Source organism: Daphnia magna, linkage group LG3, assembly GCF_020631705.1.
Source record: "Daphnia magna isolate NIES linkage group LG3, ASM2063170v1.1, whole genome shotgun sequence".
Classification (NCBI taxonomy): Eukaryota; Metazoa; Arthropoda; class Branchiopoda; order Diplostraca; family Daphniidae; genus Daphnia; species Daphnia magna.
The window spans coordinates 3,130,080-3,149,841 of record NC_059184.1 but is presented as its reverse complement, the minus strand read 5'-3'; the positions used below and the strand labels follow the sequence as shown (position 1 = coordinate 3,149,841).

Here is a 19,762-nt window from a genome sequence, read left to right as displayed (position 1 = left end):
CACAGTGAGGATGTATCACAAATGGAAGCGTTAACCTTTTCTGAAACGTCCGGATGATACATGTTTTAACAAGTGTACCGCCATCACGGCATTCACGGGGGCGATTTGCATACGCAAATCGAGCAAGTTTGGAGTATACCAGCAGATGCTAAAAATTCCCAATTCCATACAAACTCATCCACTAACTAGACACAACGATGCATCAATCAACCAACACACTTTGGAAGCAATGGGTTTTCACCGGGATCCGGAAGTATCGTGTTCGGGACATTGAACTTGAAACAACGACGCTGTCTATCCTTTCTCTCTCTACCTTTTTTTTGTGATCCATACTCAACGAGTTGCGACCTTTGACAAACGAAATTCACCTGCAGCTATACATCACACATGACATCACGATACGGGTTCAAACGAAGAAAAACAAATCCGTGCTGCTGCGCGTCTCCTAAGCCATAATTAGGAAGCAGGTGTATACCTACCACCAGGTGCTCCGCGGCTAACAGCACACGCTTCATTCTCTAACTCATAGTGGTTACACACAGCAAGCAGTGAGCGCACAATGTCTATAAAAATACTAGAGGAAGACCGGATGCTTCAATCATTCCATCGTTCATTTCACGCTGTGTACCACCATGTTTACACTTGTTCCCATTTTGGTTTTCATTTTCCTTTTATCGCCTGGTCAAGCTTCGTTCCTCAATGGTAGGTAGATTGTTTTAATTCAGTGGTATGGATTACCTGTTAAAAATTTGTTTCATCACAAATACCATCAGCAACTAAGGTGGCGTGCGGACGGAGCAAGTTGTTGACTCCTCTGGCGGGCGGCAAGATTGTTGGCGGAGTAGCGGCTGATTGGGGTCAACTTCCGTTCGTAGTATCTCTGGAATCTCCTCGAGGACAGCAACTCTGTGGGGCCGCCATCCTCAACGAACGATGGCTGGCTACGGCCGCTCACTGTATTGGCAGGTACAACAACCGAATAATTACTTGAATGAATTTAAGGTCTAGTGGGAGGCGAAGTTCATTATACTGCAAAGGCCTGATTTGGTTATATATTGGGTTCCTCCTTCTTGAAAAAAGAGTAATGTTTCGATTAAAGATATAGATATGTCTAGCGAACTCTTTTGGATATTTAGACCTTTAAAACAAGAAAAAGAAGATGAAAAATTCAATTACTTTTTGCGTTCGATGATGCACGTTGCCTATAACTAATTTACTAGAATTTTTTGAAATGCGTGGCGGGGATAGCAGTATTTTTGTAGTGCACGCCCGCTTTTTCACGAACAATGGAACTTTGATTGTAATATTGACAATAAGTCGGTCGCCATTCCAGGCATTATTTTATTAACTGAAAGAGAGTAAAAAAAAAAAGGAAAAAGCTTTCCTTTTTGCTTAGTATTTAAATGATTTAAGAGAAAAAGATGAACGTTTTTCCCCCCCTTTTTTCAGCCCATTCCTCAATTTCCCAAGTTCAAAAGCTAATGAGCTTTTTAATTCTGGATAGCAAAAGAGAAAAAAAACGCAATTTTTCTCATGTTTTGGGGAGGCGCAAGACGCAAAGACAATCGACTTGAGCGTTGACGTCAATAGGGACCGCCGCTTATTCGCTCGTCTCTTCTTCTTCTACGCAAGTTGTCGAATGAATTCAATTCCTCCCCTTTCTCTCTGCCGGCGTCTCTTCCGTCCCTCTCTTTTACTCTTTTCTTCCACCCTTTTCATTCGCTCTCTTTTTTTTATATTTTTTTTGTGTGTGCTCCGGTACACTGAGAAGAGACAGACGAGGATAAAAACGAGGACGTACAGAGAGAATGTTTAAACAAAAGAGGCGGCGGCGATGCGGTGCGGTCGGGAGAGCCGGAGCAAACATCAACTCCCGCTGTCAACCCATGCACCAGTGTTCCACTGAGATCTTTTTTTTTTTTGCTCTTACGTTTTGAGGCTTCTTTTATCCGATCTATGCTTTATATTAAACAAAAAAGGGGATAAAAGCTTCCCATTTTTTTTCCCTTTTCTTCAAAGACCAGTTTTTAGGGTTGTACAGCGCAATGAAGGACTTTTCATTGCAGGACCCCCTCTGTCTTTTCGTCGCCAAACGATTCGCCAAAGTCTGGCTTCACTTCGTCCGTCTTTGTCGTTTCCAGGTGAACGCATCAACACTTTTTATTTGTTGGTAGAACTTCTGTGTTGTTGTTTTTACACTTGAACGGGGCATTGATTTCCATTGGGCCGTATAGAAAGTCCGTCAGTTTTTTTTTTTCTTTTCTCAACACTGCGTTAATATTCACGTACGAGGGATATGCACAAGATAACACCATCCATCTAGCCGATTTAAAAGCGGAAGATTTTCTTGTTTTTTTGTTTGGTGGTGTACAAGCGTCAAATCGCAGAAGCGAGTCGAGTGGCTGAACACAAGAGCGCAGAGAGAATGAGAGAGGGGGAGAGAGAGCAATCAAACTCATTTATCGATTTTTCGCTTCCCTTCCTTCTTTCTGTGCTACCATCAACACCAACACACACACACACACACAGAAAAGGGAGGGGAAAACGACGTCGCGGCTGCGGTGGTAAAAAAAAAAGGACTTACGGTGTCGGGTTTTTTTTCCTTTTTTAAAACTCCCGCGCGACCCTTTTCTCTTTGCCCTTTTTTTTTTCTTTTAGATTTGCATTCTCTTCGTCATCAAAAGTCTCTTTCTCTCCGCGAAAAATAAACGCGATGGGATTTACGTGTGTTGGTTTTGTTTTCCAACTTTTTTGTTTCTTCTTTTTTCGTTTCTTGGGTTTTTTATTATTCACGTTCTTCGATCAAGGATGTTGGGCGAGCGACGAACTATTACAAACGGAAGCTTCTTCCGCTGTGGTTGCGAATCTATTGATATCTGCGCCTCTCCCAAGCAGTCAAAATGGAGCGCTACATAGCGGTTGATATGATAATGAACTTTCCCTTCTTCTTTTTTATTTTGTTTATCGATTCAACCGAGCACAGCGTGCGGATAGCAGCTATTGCTGAGAGAGATGTGCTCAGATAACATGTGTAGCTGTAATGTAGCGAACGGGAATCCTACCAAATAAAGAGAAAGAGATGAAGCATGATGTTTATAAAAAAAAAAAAATAAAGTCTAGAATTATTGATTAGCTAGAGCTACCGGAAAAAGTGCTTCTAAAAAGGCTTGGTGGGTTCTCGTGTCACTCCCGTGATTGTGGCTCTTTCGTTCAAAGACTCAAAGCGAGAGCGAGAAGAAGGCATCTTATTTTCCAAGAGACCAGGCATCTCCACACACACACACTGTTGCGAAGCGTTTTCTTCTTTTTTTTTCCCTATGCGTCATTGTAGAGTTTTTTTTTCTTATTTTTTCGGTTGAGCGAAACCTATGTCGTTTCACCATTCGGTAATATAATTGGCTGCTATTCTTTCGTTTCTTCGTCCTCCTGCCTGAGTGGAGAAGTGAGGACACATCTTAGACATCCATCGTCTATTAGGAAACGACGCATCATTGAATCTATAATTTATTAAGAAATCAATGCGCCCAATTAAAAAATCTGGCAATCAATAGCGAAAAAAAAATCGACCGGTCAATTCTTAAAAAAAAAAAAAAAATTTCATTTGTTTTAACGACTTACCGTTTATATGTGCAGTAACAAAGCCCACCAAATTGTGGCTATTGCGGGTTCACTGGATCCGTCGTCGGCTTTGCAAGCGTCCAACCGTCAAGTGTCGGAGGGCGCTGAGGTTCGATTGGCTCCCGGCTACATTGAAGGAACGCAACTCGATCTGGCTTTGATCCGGCTCAAGCGACCGTTCAAGTGGCGCAACGGCTTCGTTGAGCCCGTCTGTTTGCCCCATCTTTCATCTTCGGTTGCTTCTTCACGTCATCTCGTAGCAGCGGCTGTTAACGCCCGCCCCAGCAAAACTCTTCATTCAAATCAAACAGGTAAAGCTACTACGCAACATTCTAATGCACCGGACCTGGCTTTTTAATTGCGCATTTTTCTTCTTTCAATGAAACAGGTTTTCAAAACAAGTTGGCTACCGTAGAGGAAGGCGATTCACAGGTGAACGAGGATCGGATGGGCCATCAGGAACGGAGAATGGGCTTAGTGGCCGGTTGGGGCTGGAATGACGAGGGCGGTGTGAATATGAGCACGAAATTACATCGAGTCCAGGTGCCTTTGATGAGCCGATCCGAATGCGAGAAACGTTTTCTTACTGCGGGCTATTCCGTCCCCATTGACAAGACGAAAGTATGCGCTGGATGGCCGGAAGGCGGTAAAGATGCTTGTCAGGTACGTTCTTTCTTTTGTGTACTCGTTTAAACTTTATGTTTTCCACCGGTTTCCTTTCGCTGATAGTTATTGATTTCCTTCTTTATGAATACTGGAAACATGGTGACAGAGAGAAACTTTTCTTGATTAAATAATATGCTTCAACGTTGTGATTGTTGGATCGTCTACACTCCGACTCTTTTGTTCTTTGAAAAGAAAACTTTACCAATGAGTTTTCTTGTCGTCAAAAAATCCGTGAGCTCTTTAAGCCGTCTAGTCAGTCAGAAAAAAAAATCTATAAAAATAAAGTTGGGGTAAAAAAAAAAAAAAGTAAGTGCGATGTGGGGATGTTTTTATAACTCATTTCGCCCCTGCAACGGCGTCTGAGAAGTGCCATCAGGTGTGAAAAGAAAAAAGAATAGCTCGCGAGATTTTCTTTTTATGAAGGGCGGCATGTGCAACTGTGTTATTGGGGTCGCATTCTTCATGAAATACGGTTATAACTATGCAATCCTCTCTAGGCAACAAGAATTATATATCATCTTAATTGCCTTCTCATCATTAAATCGTCAAAAATGTCTATTGCTGAAAGTAGCGCTGAATAATAAATACGTAGACGGGATTGCAGTTAACATTAATACCGATTTCCGTGCGTGCGTGTGCTGACGATTTCAAACCATTGATGTGAACTGATTTCTTTTTTCTTCCTGGTGTGGAAAAAAACAAACAGGGCGACAGCGGTGGTCCCTTGGTTGTGGAACAGGATGGTGTCATGGTCCTAACAGGTGTCGTTTCTGGTGGAATAGGTAAGCATCTTTCTACGTACAATTTTATTACCTTTTTTTTAAGGAATGATGTCCAAATTACGACTTAGATCAAATAAAGATGATTTTTCATTTAATGAGGTTGCGCTCGGCCTGGCTTGCCTGGATTGTACACTAACGTGGCACACTTCCTTCCCTGGATGCTGGACATTATCAAAAAGAGGAAGTGAAACACTTCCTCTTAATCATTTACGAGTACAATAAATAAATAAAATAGAATGTTATTGACATAAAAAAGTGTGGGGGCGGTTTCAGACACGGTGGGAATATTGTCAGGTTTTTTTCCCCCCTCAATACATTCAAATGTTAATCGTTTTCTTTTTCCTTTTCTCTCTTGTCCTTACTATTATTATTCTTTTACGTCTTCCAGCTATGCTGTCCAGTCAGCAGCTTTTGTGAGATGACTACTTTTTTTTTTTTTCCTCGTCGGGATAACAATCGGAATCGATAAGTCAAACGGGTCCGAATTCAAGTTTTCGGGGAAAAGGAAGAAAGAAAAATCACCTGAGAGTCTAAAGCGGTGACGTATTGATCGATCGTTGTCGTTCGTATCACATAAAGAGTAAAATGTGTGAGAGGACCAAATGGATATCTGCTACGGGTGACGAAACTGACTGGCCAAAGTTCTATTCTTTTTCCAATGGATATCCGGTCGATAGGATGTACCATCGGCGATGGTACTCTGTGAAAGAAAAAGATATATAGATACCGTGTGAATATCGGGTCACGATACACTTCACAGTGACGTCAGTTTCGGTCCTCTGCTTTTAATGCTCCTTAAAAGAAAAAGAAACAAATATATATAAAAAAAGAAAGACTGTGCGGAAAGAAAAAAAAAAGAAAAGGGCAAGCAGTTGTGCGTGTGTACTTTGGAGGGCAGTCCCGCCGGGACCAGCTCACGACTCACGCAATGTTTACTCAATCGATAAACGACAGACACAGTAGAAAGAGGAAGCCGTTGTCGTTGTCGACAAGGAAAGTGAGTGGAGAGGAATCACGTAGCCTCTAACTAATTGGACACAGCCCCTAAAGGTGAGGCCGCGACGTCTCCTCAGGAAAGAATGTGCAACCGCAACCGGTCATAACAGACACCCCAATGTCAGCCCATTGGACCCAGCCCACACAAAAGAAAAACAACATAAAGAAGGGAACCAACAAGTTCTTGAGAAATTTGTTCCCTACAACCGTCTCAACACTGATTAGCTACTGTCAGCGACGCATGTAATGAATAAATAAATGAACTGGAAAATCGGAAGAATCAAGTCTCACTAGAGGGCGAAATCAAATCGAGTTAAATTATTCAAGTGTCGCATTCGACGAACTTCCAGGGGGAAAAAAATCGCGCATTTATAGGTTCCGCGTTATTCAAGTTGAAATTGGCCTTTTTCATTCCTCGAAATCGAGCATTTTCTTCTTTTAATGTTCGTCGGCAATAAAGAGCCGCTTTAAAATCCGGAAGGCAGGGACGCAGCAATTTCGGTTTTTTAATCAAGAGAAAATTCATCGCGATGGCGTTTGGACCCGACAAACACACAATCAGCTGATTATGAGCGAGATCACAAGAAAGAGATTCGTCAATTTCTCACCAGAATACATAACCTTTTCTTCTCGATTGAAAAACGCTGGCAGCCCGAGCACCCGTTTTCCAATTAAGAGAAACGTTTGATCGCTTCTAATCAATCTGTACATTGTAGATACAAAGCGAGAACAAGGCATATATAGAATAAAATGATGAGACAAGACACAAAAATGCAAACAACAGACGAGAAACGTATAGGAGAAACAAAGAGTAGAACGAAAGCCCAAATGGATTCCACGCGTCAATGTTTCAATCGTTTGCTCATCCAAGCGGAATACAAAAGCTGACGAGAAAAGTCGCGATGAAAACCAAGAAAATTTCTATCGACAGAAAGAACGTTTCGAAAAGGAAACAAAGCAAAAGCTAATCATAAAAAGAAGGGGAGGACTCGTTTTAAACTGCGCTCAAGACCCCAAAACGACGTCGATGTAAATGTGAAGAATCCAGGGACTTTTGAGGGCGTGCGGATGAGAGTCATCGCGTACCACCCAACTTAAAATTAGCTCCCCTCCTATCCTCAACTGCCCCTGGTAGTAGCCCAGTTCGGTCACGATCTTAACTCGTGCGTGGATCGATGAACCACGAACAAACGAAGAGAAAAGAAGAAAGAACGTGAGGGAAGGGGGGAAGTCATTCGATTAGTTGACAAGAGAAATTCAAAAGAAAGGAGAAAGGAAGAGAAGATCATTAAGAGAACACAACAATTAAAATAAAAAGAAGAGTTTCACCCCTTGGTCGGTATTGATCGCTCTACTTCGGACTTGCTCGTAATTATCATAATAAGGCAGCCAATCATCGCCTTTCTTTCTTTTTTACTTAACTGATCAGCAACTAATTCTTCTTCCCCCAAACAATGGCTTCCTATATTATTAGTCTTCAAAAAATGCTCGATTGAAAAATAGAAAAATGTAATAACTTGTTGGAAATTGACAGGAAATTATTTTGTATATTGTCATCTTCTTTGCCGCGTCGTTTAAACTTTACCTTTGAATTTGTAAAACTTTTCAAAATGTTCGTACTCGAGTCGGAAGAGCTCGTGGATGCCGGATGGCAAGACGGACAGCAGGTATCTGTTAGCGTGATCGTCCAACAAATCCATCAGGTGGTACAGCGCGGTCGTGAGCTCCTGTTTGACGGTCGGGTACAGCGGTTGCTTCTTCAGGTCGTTGAGCAGGTCAACAATGATGTAGGCTGCAGCACGACGATACCGCAATTGTTGCGTGTTGATCACTGACGCAAGACGGGCCAAACGATTGGCCGAATCCGTTAAACAGGCCACTTCCGAATCGCCGGCTGAACGCCGCGAGTCAGAGCGTGAGCACGTGCACGCCATCAATCGTCGGTAAACTTGGAGCAAAACAGGAACACGATCCGCTGCCACTTCCTGATGCTTTGTCAATAGATAATGAAGCGTTTTGTAGATGACGGTGAAAATCGAATCAAAATGCTCAGCGGACATTTCCACGTTCATCGGCAGGGCCAGACAGGCATGAAGGGATGATGTAATGTCGTGCGGATAGGCTTCAGAATCGTTCTTGTTCAAGAGTGCCAGGTAAATACCCATGGGTGGTAGGCCCAAACGGACGACACGATCGACGGATGTATTTGAATAGTTGCGACAAACGGACAAAATCAGATGCTGGATCACAGGCAAGACCGTCTGAATGACTTGAAGTCGAACACCGAAACGATCTTCCTTCGGAGGTATATCCGCCGTCACAAGATGGCGAAAGAAACAACTGATGCGACGGATGTCTACCTCGCAGGCAACTTCATCCGGATTGTCTTCCTCCTGTAAGGCTTTTACTGAAGCCGCTTGCAGGTCGTCAATCATGGCGTTTGTGATCACGTGAAATTCTTTTAAATTTGATTTGGCAATCAGTTGACAAAGGAGACGATCGTCCCATCGGGAAGAGTTGAGACTGGCGCGATAAGCGTTCCAGGTACTCATTTTAATATCACGACCGTGATGTTTGGCCGGAAGTGTTAAAACAAGGCTGAGAAATCTAGCGCAAGATAAACCCACTGCTTCATCAGTTGAAAGTAAACCTTTGCGAGCAGCTTCTAACAGTTTGGGTAGACTCTGTAGCAACTCCTTGATTTCCTGTGGTTTTCCTGTTTTCTCTTGTTTTTCAGCGTCTGGAATTTTGGCGGCTTCAGTCAGGTGCTCCTTATACATTTCCAGAAGGCAATGGGCCCCTTCCATCACATCAATCAATCGGTCTTCAAGTTCATTTTCAAATGTTTTTAAGAATCGGTTTCGGATGATGTTGAAAATCTCTTCGTCGACCTTTTTGTGTTTGATCAGCCTCTTCATGGATAGAATTGTGACGGGAAGGGCTGTCGCTGATAGATCAGCTGTTTGAATCCAAGCAAAACTATTTTTCGATGACTTGGGTGATCGAAGCATTTCGTCAAACAAGGTAGAGAAGATGAGGGCGCAATCGGGTAGATTTTTCGTGTTGGAAACGGCCCAGTTCATAAAATCTGTGCAAGGAAAATATTCGAAAATGGGGGAATTCTTTTCCGTGTCCAATAGCCGTACGATCATCATCCAAAGCCGACTCTTGATTGGCTCCTGGGTACAACTAACAAGTAGACTGAGTAGACCCATCAGAATGCCGGAATGAACGGGACCAAGAACGTATTCGAGTGGTAACAATTCCAACAAGTCCAACGGGCGCAATAATTCAGTTAAATCGTGCTCGGCGGTGGTCGATTGCACTTGACGCATAGATTCTTGAAGGTACTCGGCTGACTGACGCAGCCAGCCAGAGACTTTTTGGTTTCCTCGATCGACACTGCCCACCCACATGTCAACACGCATTGAAAACAGTTGAAGCACAGACAATGTGCTAGACGAAAGGGCTAAAGTATCTTCTTCTGCTTTCCGTTTCCTGCAGTGATCGTGAATAGATCCAAATACAGCACAAACCAAACTCATTTGTAATGTGCGTTTTTCAGTAATATCTGGATCCGATAAGGCATTCTTCCACAGTTCGGGTGATTCACTAATCTTTTTGCCAAGGCTTCCTATTTGCTCTTTAGCCATGAAGGGTAGGATGTACTTGATATTGTTGAGCCAAAGTGCCTGACAACAGTCAAAGTGCTCCATTAGGTAGCCAATGAGTTTCTTCAGTATTTTCTCCTTGTTATTTCGATCACGGCCACTAAAAAGAATCAAGTAACGGATTTTCTGTAACACAAGAGGAGCCCAAAAGTCGATATGGGATTTTAGCGTTAATTCGGCCAATTGCAACCACTGCTCTTTTGACGCGTAAGTGTGGAAAAAGCTGAAATCCCAAACATCGTTTTGGAGATCCGATACCACGCATTCTGGTTTTGCGGACTGTCTCTCTGCGTACAACGGGCTGTACAACAGTAATAGCTGATGAAGCTCCCCATAAGCAAATGCTAGTGTCAACAAAGGTGAAGTGAATCCCTGTTTTGAAAAGCATTAAGTGGTAACCCAAAATTGTATAATAATGCAATTGTACATACCTTAGGATTTTTTAAAGCCATTTCTGTAAGTGATTTTTGCCTTTCGCTCACAATGCTAAATATTTTGATTGCATCATCCATTGTTTCATCACGGATGGAATAGTCTGCTAATTTAATGTTTAGCAAAAGGACACCTAGAACTTGTGCTGCTACTCGAGGTTGAGGGTAATCTCCTGCACAATTAGAAAAATGTTATCATTACCAGATAACCATATTAGAAGCAACACTATACCTTCAGAATCCATGTTTTGTGTCCAATCTTCCTCTAGCACTGTGCAAAGCAAATTCAACAAGTTCAAATTCTGGGTGATGGGTAACTTCACTGTGCATTCACCCATACATTCAAGCAGGCGTGGGTGAAGTGAAAAACCACATAAAGAGTGCTTACTAGTTTTAACAGCAGTTATCAACAAAGTAACAAATTTCTGAAAATTTCTTTGACGATGAAATTTCAATGCCAAATAACAGAGAATATCTGCACATGTCTCAGTGGGGATTTTTTCCTGTATCAAACTTCTTGCTATCAGTAGTAGAACAAATGAGTCATCGTTCCCAAAGATGACATCGTCCAAGATTTCAAGAAATACAGTCTTTTTGCCTTCTTCTGAGCTAGGAAGCTTTAAAACATTCATTAAGAAACTGCTTAAAAAGCAATCAACTGTTGTGTCAGTGACATATTCTTTCTGAGTGAACAGTGCATGAAGTTTGTTAGCAGCCGCTACATGGGTGATGGGTGAATCAAGTACAGTTTTGATAACTTTGGACACGGCATAGACTGGCCCGTGCACCAATAGCTGTTGGATAGTGTCCTCCGGTTCTGAAAGAAAACGAAGAGTTAAACAGAACTTTTAGGATACTGGCTAATAAAATGTTGAAGGAAAAATCTGGCAACTAAAGGCATTAGGATCACATCACATCACACAAAAGAACAACATCCCCATAGAACTAAACCGTCAAGACGTAATATAATTCCTTGTTTCATAGTGCAGTAAAAATAAGCAAGCTTTTTAATTTGGTACATTTCTGGAAAACAAATTTAAAATTTGTAACTCACGTGGCTGTTCCATATTGGAAGTGGCATTAACACCGTCTGCCGTTTTACAGCGTTGCCATTAGTTTTTTGCTTACGCCAACTTCCGCTACGTGAATTCTTATCGTCAAAAAATATCAAAATATGCATCAAAACAAAATATGTTGGTAAGCCTCATTTCATATTCGTTCCACGCCATTCCCAGTTGTATCCCACAATTTGAGGTGATTTGAGTTCCAACTAGACTTATCATTGCTGCTGCCTTTGGCATTTGAAGATTCCTAAGGCAAAAACCAGTTGAGAATGGTCATAAAAATGCAATACCAAATTAGAGTTGCTCTTTGGCTGTCGGCAGTAGCTGCGAAATTGTTAATATTTTTTACTCAATACAAAGTCCGAAATGTGATTTCCTCTTTCCTCTTTTTTTTTTTTTTTTTATCGGAATATCGCACTCGGTTGTTTGATCTGTTTTCAAATATAAAATATACAGTAGGTTTTGCACTAACTATTTGGAGTAGCAAAGTTCTTGATAACCTATACGCAATTCTGACCATATTGGGACGGACTGCTTTATGTGGAGCGCCAAATAAGCATTCAAGGCTGACTGGAGCGCAGTCTTCGGAAGAGAGAGTTAGTTTCAAGAAGAAACTAACAATTTAAAACAATGGTCCAACGAAATATACTTTAGAGGGCTCGAGGACCTTTGTAGAAACACAAGGCGTCCAACTCTTGCAGTTGTACTTAGTTCCCTAGCTGCTAGAATGGAATTCAGTCGCAAATTCAGCCGCTTGTGTTTGTTCCACATCCTCCCGTACTGGAGGACGATTTTCGTTGTATTAACGCCCATCCTGCTTCTGCCAGTTCCTCTAATCGGGACTCAGGTTTCATCAAATTTATTTTTAATTTCATATCACTTTAAAAGGCCTTATTAATTCATCGGTTAAATAGGAAGCTTTAACTGGATATGTAGTTCTCATAATGGCGGTTTATTGGATGACCGAGGTACCGAACATTTACATAGTTGAAAACATAACGAAAGTTTAAATGATGTATGAGGTTTCTTAAAATTTTTCTGCTGGACTACATAAGGCACTTCCTTTGCCTGTCACCTCATTGTTACCCATAATAGCCTTCCCGCTACTAGGCATCATGAATACAGGTCAGGTTTGCATGAATTATTTCTCGGAGACTGTTATGATGTTCATCGGGGGACTGATGGTGGGACTCGCTGTCGAATACTCAAATTTGCACAAGCGGATTGCTCTTAGAGTTTTGATGTTAGTGGGAACCGATCCAAAATGGTAAAGCAACAAATCACCCGCTGTATCTATCACTGTGCAATTAAAAACTTGTTGTTGGGTATACAGGCTGATGATGGGCTTCATGAGCGTGACGATGCTTTTATCTATGTTCGTGTCTAACACTGGAGCTTGTGCTATGATTTGTCCAATTGTCGAAGCCTTGGTTCAAGAACTATTTCATAAGGTAATATCTTTGCGCTTACTTTCTTATGCACTTACTCCTGGTTAATTAAAATTACAGAATTCTAGTGACTGCGAAGAGGGTAACAATACTCAACTTACAGCCGAAGAAAATGAAATCGACCGCGAATATACCGAAGCGTAACAGTTGTGATATTATAGTTCCGTTGTTACATTTTTTTAAGGAACACATTTTTTTCCAGTGAGGTAGCCTGCAAAGCGCGACGAGTTCGTGTCACTCTTTTACTTTCGATTGCTTATTCAGCTAATATTGGGGGCACTGGGACGCTGATAGGCTCCACCCCTCAGCTAGCCTTGAAGGGAATCGTTGAAGAGTATAAGGAAACGGTTGAATAACAGAGCGATTTGCATTTCTAATTTATTCAATCCCAAACTTAGATTATATGGGGAAGATAACGACCTATCCTTCTCTTCGTGGATGGTCGTCCTGATGCCGGCCGTGCTGATAAGCACTTTTCTAACTTGGGTTTGGCTGCAATACCTTCTCTCCGGCTTTCAATGGTAGTAGAAAATCTATGGGTTTTGGATCAGGCATTTTTAGTCACCTTGAATTAATATACGATGATGTTAACCGTATATAGCCAGAAACAAATTGAGAATGGACAAGGGAGTCAGAGCAGCCGAGTGAAAAACCTTATCCGGACCAAATATCGAGAATTGGGATCGACTAGCTTCAATGAAAAAGCCATCCTTGTCCTTTTCCCCATTTTAGTTTTACTTTGGATGTTTCGAGATCCCAAGTTCATCGCAGGATGGGGCTCCCTATTCTCAAAGTAACGGATAAGAAATTCCAAATCGATTAATGACCTGATCGCTTAACTCTGGTGTTTTAGGAAAGTTGGAGATTCTGTCCCAGTTTTACTTATCATTTTGATCTTGTACATTCTTCCTATACGACCGGATTTCTGGTGTTTCAGAAGGACTGGCACTGAAAACGAAAAGCCCAAAGCGAATTCCGCCATGCTCACGTGGGAGTTCATGCACGAAAAATTACCTTGGGGATTAGTTCTTTTACTTGGTACTTCTTAAACAATACCTATGAGGTATTACTAAATTTACTAGTTTACTTTTTCACTCACTTTGCTAGGAAGTGGCTTTGCTCTGTCGGATGCCTCTAAAACATCGGGCCTGTCGAAATGGCTTGGACTTCAACTATCAGCTCTAGAAGTCTTACCTCCTTTTTCCATACTAATTATTTGTTGTATGCTTACTACGTGGATGACTGAGATTGTGAGCAATACAGCAACAGCCAACATTGTTCTTCCAATATTGGCACAAATGGCAGAGACTATTCATGTCAATCCACTCTACTTGATGATTCCAGCAGCTGCTACGTATGTTCAACATTCTATGAATTATATATATTAGTAAATTGTCTATTTTTTTTTCTACAAAGATGTTGTTATACCTTTGTCCTCCCAGTTGGCACACCTGCAAACGCCATTGTCTACAGCAGTGCCAAAATGAAACCATTAGACATGGTAAGTGTCAAGTATTTTATTTAATTAACTTACCTTTCGTATTGATGCATGCCCAGGTGAAAGCTGGGATCGTGACTAAAATTATGACTGTTCTGATCCTTTGTGCTGTAATGGAAACTATTGGCAAAGGAATTTTCCCTGTGCATATCGAGTCTCCCTTAATGATGAACGATACTTCACTTCAAAGCCTTCCGACGTTTACAACGACAACCTTACCATAAAGATATCAAATATAATTGTTTGTTACATGTACAACGAATCTACCGATTTATACTTAGCTCAAATGAAAAGATGTTCAGTGTTCACCACCTTCTTAAATATTCGAAATAAACGACATTTAGGTTTGTATTATGGGCACCAGGTGGCTCTTATGTACAACAACACCATTGTCGGCAGGAATCGACGGATAAATTCAAGTTGCGATTGAACATAATTTTTAGTCATGGACAAAAAAACGAGTTACTTCCAATTAGCGAGCCAAGAGGAAAGAGAGAAAAAGGTACGGTTGGTCAGAGTACTTAGTGCAACCGAATATTTAGGGTTCTACTTGTTCTACAGATTGACGAGCTTAAAGTGCTGGAGCAAGAGCTGGGAAGTTTGAAGAAAAATGCGGTCTGTATATTTCAGATTAGAGAGCAAAGAAGTAGAAACTAAATAATAACTAAACAAATCTATTTTTTCTGCAGAAAGTATACCAAAGTCATGGGAACAGCAACCTTCTCTTCATTGCTGATAGAGACAAAGTTCATTCTGAAACAAAGATGAGCATAACTAAACTCACAGAAACTCACAAGAAATTACAGAAGTGAAGACAAGGAAATCTTAAAGTATTGTGTAAGGTGCACTGTGAAAGACACTTGATTGCAAATTCCAATAAATTGCTTGGTTGAAATGGAAGGCCAAATAAGTACTAATAATACCACAATTAATTCATTGATAATCAGTTGGAAATATTTTACTTGAAAGTTCTGACAGAGATCACTGGATCTTCCAGAGCCCAGGGTTGAAGTAGAATTTACGGTTGAAACCCCTCTTGATGATCTCCAAGGTTTGCTTCCCATTTCTTGTTCCAGTCCAATGACGAATCTGCTCGTCAACCTAAAATATGAACAAGTTACTTTCCCACTCTACTACAAAAGTTTTGTCTTTCAAATACTATTTGCAGCAGACGATCGACGTGGCATTCATGGGCATCTCTCATGAATGTCAAACTCAGGGCTTTGATAAACCAAGTACCCTCGCTTTCCTCACGATAGGACACGTAACCTGCGATACCAAGAATATGAACAACAGCCACGGTGTAAATTCAGTAAATTTCTCGGAATACCTGGAAGTGTGGAATATGTAATGAGCATGTCACCGTAAGACCTCTCGATTTCTGTTGGAGACGTTGGAACAGGATTACCGTCGGTAACCGTTCGGCCAGACTGGAAAACTACAGGAGCAATTCGATGGCCAATGTCGATGTTATCACCTCTGCAAACGGGAAAAAAAAATGGTGCGATGATGAGCAAACAGCTATCCAACCTACTGTACTCCTTGTTAGTCTTAAAATCAAGAGTACCGGCAAAATTGGAAAAAGAAAATCTTCGGTTTGCCTTTGAGCAATGGACAATTTAAATTATTGAAGCGACGGAGCAGGTCTTCGGATGAGAAGAATTTGCAATCCTTAGTGTATATAAGAGTTCCTTCGTCGTGAGTTCCACTTTTTCCGTGACTCATGACAGCCACAACCACAGAGTCCGCTTCAGTGTGATCTTCGCTTTTCGTGAACAATTCCAACTCGTCATTTGTCTCCTAAAATTGCGACCCAAAACAGAATACGACTGAAAATGGTAGAAAAATTTTTTGGCTTTTATTTTTGGAGTTACGTTCCACGTCAAATCAGATTTGATTATGACTTTGTAGCCAAGTTGTTGGAGCAATTGGTCTAGATGAATTACGTCTTTTTCTGACCCAACACGGCGACCAACAATGTCGCCGTTAAATTTCTCAAAGTTCATAATCAAAGCTAGACCCCTGGGAAATATGTTTCGATTTGGATAGATATCCTGTCCAAGGCCTTTAATTTCGTCTCCGATCGTCACGCGAATATCAAGCAAGTTATAATCAGGTGGCAAAGCATCTGTCACTGGAGAACCTCGGAACGAACTGCTGCGTTCGCGTGGGGCGGGTTGAAAAGGATCCACTTCGATGTAATTCGGAGGCTGAAGTACTCTTCTCCTGATTTACACAACACAATTTAGCAGTCAACAAATTTTTATTTTATGAAACTATACAATGGTAAGTTTAACTCACCTGTATTCATCACACTGTGGTGATGATGATGAGTAGAGTACATTTGACAAATTAAAGTCTCCATTGCTGATGTCTCTGCTTTCCCCACTTTGATTTCTCCTTCTTATGGGAATAGCGTTTGTTTCCCTGGAAGGAATAAACTGGTAAGCAGGTTGGTTCAAATTGGAACGGGTAACTTCCAAGACAGACAAAACTTCCAACTGATTTGTCTCTCTTAAAGCACCCACAAAATTATTGTAGGCATTTGGGCCTCTTTTGACAAGCATGAAACACAACTCTAATGCAGGAGTTTCATTTTTCTAGAATTTAAAAGGCAAGATTAGAAAATAATAATTTGCAGACTTTAACTACTAAATACCAAAATATCCTCAACCATCTGTTGTGAGAAAACCCTATATTTTTGTTGCAGAAGAGAGAGGAATCTGGGGTTCAAATCTAGGAGCTTTGTCAAGTCTACCAATGAGCGTAATATTGTGTCCTGGTCACACTGCTCCATTTTTCTAAAAAGAATGACAAAGAAAACAGTAGTCATATATATAACATTACAATAATAAAAAAAATATATACATAGATATTCTAGGGGTGTTTCTATATGCAAATAATACCTGCCACTAATAGATACCACATGAGAAAACAAATGACGAATCAGAGTAAACTTCTTGGCGCGATATGACTACTTAATAAGAAACAAGTGAACTGCTCAGTTCCCGCTCGATTGTTTCGAAGGAAATGGGTTGCACCTGCTATTATGAAATGCGTATTGGGGACTTCGGACTTGTGCGTCTAGACGACATGTTTGATCGTGTTATGGGCCTCCAGGCATTGTGACGAAATCAAAGTGAAATTTAGAGCTGCATCAATGCACTACCGTCCTTGTTTCAATATTCTGGCCTAAAAGATGCTGAGCCTTCAACGGGAAACTTAACTGTAAACTGATCTGTCAGATCTTGTTGTTGATAAGTTTTATGGTTTTTTCCCCCACATTTTTAATTCAGTTTCGATTTTTCCCTCCAAGATGGCCAAGCATATTTGTTCAAGCAGACGTTAGATGGCTTCGCATGATCACTGTCAAATTTGAATTTACCGGTCCGGACTGAACAGGTTGGTAATTGGATAGTTGCTCAGAAAGATGACTGAGGTTGTTTGACAATAACAAAGCGATTCGAAAAGAATAGCGCGCGCGCGCACTCCTGGCTTTCTATGAGAAGTCTTCAAACAAGAGGAAGATGATTTACGTTTCCAGTCAAGCACTCAGGTCAGGTATTTTCTTTCCTGTCAGCTTCTTCGTTTTGCTCACCGACTTAGCCTTAAAAAATGAAAATAAATAATTCATATTTCATTCATTACACGTCTCGTGGTCAACGTCACAAGAATGCAGTTTTTTCTACTTCTTCGCTTTTTCTGTGCTCTCCCCCCCAACAAAAAAAAACCCAAAAATAAAAATATCACATGAGCTATACAATGATTCCAACCCGATTTTTCTCCGAAAAAGAAAAACATGAATCCTTTGACCACAAGCACCGAAAAAAACAAAAAGTAAGCGTTCATCAATTCTGAAATGAAGAGATTGACTAGGATGTGGAAAATAATAATAATGACTCGTCACGAATTGCCTTGGAATATTTGTTTTTCTCCTTTTTTTCTTCCGTGTTTCTACAATTTCAAAGGAATAGCCTCGACTGTTGGTTTTTCTTTTCCCGTAAATTAAGCATTGAAAAAAAAAACTACAGCAGCGTTTGATGTCTTGTACAGAATGGGCGGCGATCGGAGTATTTGTCAAGGAGTCGCCGCCAACGGTCGCCGCCGCCCGTTCGTATCATCCCCGCCCATCTGTGGAGCTCTCTATCTCTTGTGTAAAATATAAAGGGCGAGTAAAAAAAAAAAAGAAAGAGGGGAAACAATTTTGAAATACATAATCAACGTGACTTTCATCATCATCACTATACGTATGCAAACGTTCAGAGAAAATTTCCATTGTAAAGCCGGAAACGCCCATCTTTCACATCTCCGTCCACCTATATAAAAGTATATTATACCACATACCATATGAACCAGACAAATAAAAAAACAATGGAGAACGCAATCCACTATAGTTTTTTTTAAAGAATTATTATTATTTTAGATGGACGCAGTTCGTAAGCGTAATTAGATTCAATCTGGTACACACGTAGGCAGCATGATGTCCATCAGAAATGATCAGAAACTCGTTCTGATGATGTTGCAGATGCTGCCTATTACTGGAGTTTTAATTTAGTCTAAACATAGTTACGAGGGTCAATCTTTCTAAAGGGTAGGAAGGGGTTGGTTTGGAAATCAAACGGGAAAACAGGTTTGCTGTGTTCTGATTACCAAATCGATACGTCTCGAATAGATGTGGTTTCATTTGAAATTCACACGTTCCGGATGGAGAAAAAAGAGATTTTGTCTGATATGTCAATGAAATGTGGGCAGTTGAAAAAAGTACAATCGAATGGGAACGCAAATTTAATGAAACGATACACCAGTTAGACTTGTGATGCTGAGAACATTTTCAATTATTATCTGTCGTCTCTTTTGTCTGCTATCACCGACGTCAGGTCTGAGCCTGTCGGCAGTTTTCTGCATTAAAAATATTTTCTCCAATAATTTCAATCGGAAAAAAAGAAATAGAAAACTGGTTAGCACAAAACGGAGTTAGACATCTGCATTAAACATTGACGCCACTTCAATCGACCATATGTCAATTTATATAATTAACTAGTCGAATTTTTTGTTGTTGAGATTTCCACCCAACAAGTTTGTTCCGCCATTGATTTCCCGTTTGCAAGAGATATCTAGATTTAATGAAGACTCGATTGAAACAAGAATTCCACAATCTCGACTAACCGTAATTGGTAACCACAGGCTGTTTCTACATTAGTATAAATCTAACGTCAATGCAAATTTAACATAGCACGTGAACGTACGTTCGTCGTCCTGATTTTCAATTGTAATGTCGTATTTGAAAAATGAGCTGATTTTTTCCAAAGAGAAAAAATATAATTCTCATTGTTTTTCTGACCGCCATCATGCACATCTCTGATGAACTTCAATGAGGGCGGGCCACGTTTTTCCCATTTTCTAATGTTCAGCAGGCTCATTTGTTATATATTTTGTGATGTACACACATCGCCATGTTGAATGCCAAACAAATGAGTCTGTAATTACCCCGTCCTCAGCACGGCAGTAAAAGGATAAGGGAAAACCAAATTCTGTGATCAACATGGAGGTAAGAAGAGATTTATTCGAGAAATTTGTTTCCTTTTGGT

General features: G+C 40.8%; 4 protein-coding genes and 1 long non-coding RNA gene across 10 annotated transcripts; 2 read left to right on the top strand and 3 right to left on the bottom strand.

Moving 5' to 3' along the window:
• Nucleotides 1-89: 89 nt before the first annotated feature.
• On the top strand, nucleotides 90-5,399 carry LOC116919290 (transmembrane protease serine 9). 2 transcript variants are annotated; one of them, XM_045171341.1, is made up of 6 exons: nucleotides 90-702; nucleotides 774-966; nucleotides 3,634-3,929; nucleotides 4,007-4,281; nucleotides 4,991-5,066; nucleotides 5,135-5,399. In XM_045171341.1, exons 1-6 carry the CDS (start codon nucleotides 633-635, stop codon nucleotides 5,200-5,202), a joined length of 978 nt encoding a protein of 325 aa, XP_045027276.1. In that variant the 5' UTR covers nucleotides 90-632; the 3' UTR covers nucleotides 5,203-5,399. The 2 variants fall into 2 exon arrangements, with proteins under 2 accessions (XP_045027276.1, XP_032781160.2); XM_032925269.2 differs by having other exon boundaries at nucleotides 94-702; nucleotides 5,166-5,399.
• A 2,190-nt stretch (nucleotides 5,400-7,589) lies between these two features.
• Nucleotides 7,590-11,370, bottom strand: LOC116919284. Its single transcript, XM_032925258.2, has 4 exons — nucleotides 11,219-11,370; nucleotides 10,397-10,981; nucleotides 10,165-10,337; nucleotides 7,590-10,105 (listed from the first exon to the last, which is right to left on the bottom strand). The coding sequence occupies exons 1-4, from the start codon at nucleotides 11,229-11,231 to the stop codon at nucleotides 7,637-7,639; spliced, it is 3,240 nt and encodes a 1,079-aa protein (XP_032781149.2). The 5' UTR covers nucleotides 11,232-11,370; the 3' UTR covers nucleotides 7,590-7,636.
• A 424-nt stretch (nucleotides 11,371-11,794) lies between these two features.
• Nucleotides 11,795-15,074, top strand: LOC116919285 (solute carrier family 13 member 2). 2 transcript variants are annotated; one of them, XR_006644452.1, is made up of 14 exons: nucleotides 11,795-12,075; nucleotides 12,143-12,196; nucleotides 12,284-12,495; nucleotides 12,562-12,679; nucleotides 12,737-12,816; nucleotides 12,879-13,010; nucleotides 13,075-13,197; nucleotides 13,278-13,469; nucleotides 13,530-13,714; nucleotides 13,784-14,030; nucleotides 14,093-14,177; nucleotides 14,234-14,676; nucleotides 14,736-14,789; nucleotides 14,864-15,074. XR_006644452.1 is itself a non-coding variant. In XM_032925259.2 (12 exons), exons 1-12 carry the CDS (start codon nucleotides 11,956-11,958, stop codon nucleotides 14,396-14,398), a joined length of 1,713 nt encoding a protein of 570 aa, XP_032781150.1. In that variant the 5' UTR covers nucleotides 11,795-11,955; the 3' UTR covers nucleotides 14,399-15,074. The 2 variants fall into 2 exon arrangements, 1 of the variants encoding a protein (XP_032781150.1); XM_032925259.2 differs by having other exon boundaries at nucleotides 14,234-15,074.
• Nucleotides 14,833-17,465, bottom strand: LOC116919288 (caspase-2). Of its 4 annotated transcripts, none has more exons than XM_045171338.1 (8): nucleotides 17,043-17,465; nucleotides 16,834-16,975; nucleotides 16,476-16,774; nucleotides 16,049-16,400; nucleotides 15,742-15,974; nucleotides 15,505-15,653; nucleotides 15,334-15,443; nucleotides 14,833-15,275 (listed from the first exon to the last, which is right to left on the bottom strand). In XM_045171338.1, the coding sequence occupies exons 2-8, from the start codon at nucleotides 16,969-16,971 to the stop codon at nucleotides 15,156-15,158; spliced, it is 1,401 nt and encodes a 466-aa protein (XP_045027273.1). In that variant the 5' UTR covers nucleotides 16,972-16,975; nucleotides 17,043-17,465; the 3' UTR covers nucleotides 14,833-15,155. The 4 variants fall into 4 exon arrangements, with proteins under 4 accessions (XP_045027273.1, XP_045027272.1, XP_045027274.1 ...); XM_045171337.1 differs by having other exon boundaries at nucleotides 17,081-17,465; XM_045171339.1 differs by having other exon boundaries at nucleotides 17,216-17,465.
• Nucleotides 17,466-17,940: 475 nt separating this feature from the next.
• On the bottom strand, nucleotides 17,941-18,997 carry LOC116919291. Its single transcript, XR_004391825.2, has 3 exons — nucleotides 18,825-18,997; nucleotides 18,422-18,490; nucleotides 17,941-18,317 (listed from the first exon to the last, which is right to left on the bottom strand). It is a non-coding gene; the product is annotated as an uncharacterized LOC116919291 (long non-coding RNA).
• Between the last annotated feature and the right edge of the window lie 765 nt (nucleotides 18,998-19,762).

What these genes read in the sequence shown, in the direction of transcription:
- LOC116919290 (XM_032925269.2), top strand. Translation starts at nt 633, where the DNA reads ATGTTTACACTTGTTCCCATTTTGGTTTTCATTTTCCTTTTATCGCCT. An exon ending in TCAAGCTTCGTTCCTCAATG is followed by an intron (nt 703 to 773) that starts GTAGGTAGATTG and finishes AAATACCATCAG; the next exon opens with CAACTAAGGTGGCGTGCGGA. An exon ending in GCGGTAAAGATGCTTGTCAG is followed by an intron (nt 4,282 to 4,990) that starts GTACGTTCTTTC and finishes AAAAACAAACAG; the next exon opens with GGCGACAGCGGTGGTCCCTT.
- LOC116919284 (XM_032925258.2), bottom strand. An exon ending in ACAAAACATGGATTCTGAAG is followed by an intron (nt 10,338 to 10,396) that starts GTATAGTGTTGC and finishes CTAATTGTGCAG; the next exon opens with GAGATTACCCTCAACCTCGA. An exon ending in TGGCTTTAAAAAATCCTAAG is followed by an intron (nt 10,106 to 10,164) that starts GTATGTACAATT and finishes TTTTCAAAACAG; the next exon opens with GGATTCACTTCACCTTTGTT.
- LOC116919285 (XM_032925259.2), top strand. Translation starts at nt 11,956, where the DNA reads ATGGAATTCAGTCGCAAATTCAGCCGCTTGTGTTTGTTCCACATCCTC. An exon ending in GACCGCGAATATACCGAAGC is followed by an intron (nt 12,817 to 12,878) that starts GTAACAGTTGTG and finishes ATTTTTTTCCAG; the next exon opens with TGAGGTAGCCTGCAAAGCGC. An exon ending in ATGATTCCAGCAGCTGCTAC is followed by an intron (nt 14,031 to 14,092) that starts GTATGTTCAACA and finishes TTTTCTACAAAG; the next exon opens with ATGTTGTTATACCTTTGTCC.
- LOC116919288 (XM_045171338.1), bottom strand. Translation starts at nt 16,971, where the DNA reads ATGGAGCAGTGTGACCAGGACACAATATTACGCTCATTGGTAGACTTG. An exon ending in AATCTGATTTGACGTGGAAC is followed by an intron (nt 15,975 to 16,048) that starts GTAACTCCAAAA and finishes TCGCAATTTTAG; the next exon opens with GAGACAAATGACGAGTTGGA. An exon ending in TCGATCGTCTGCTGCAAATA is followed by an intron (nt 15,276 to 15,333) that starts GTATTTGAAAGA and finishes TTCATATTTTAG; the next exon opens with GTTGACGAGCAGATTCGTCA.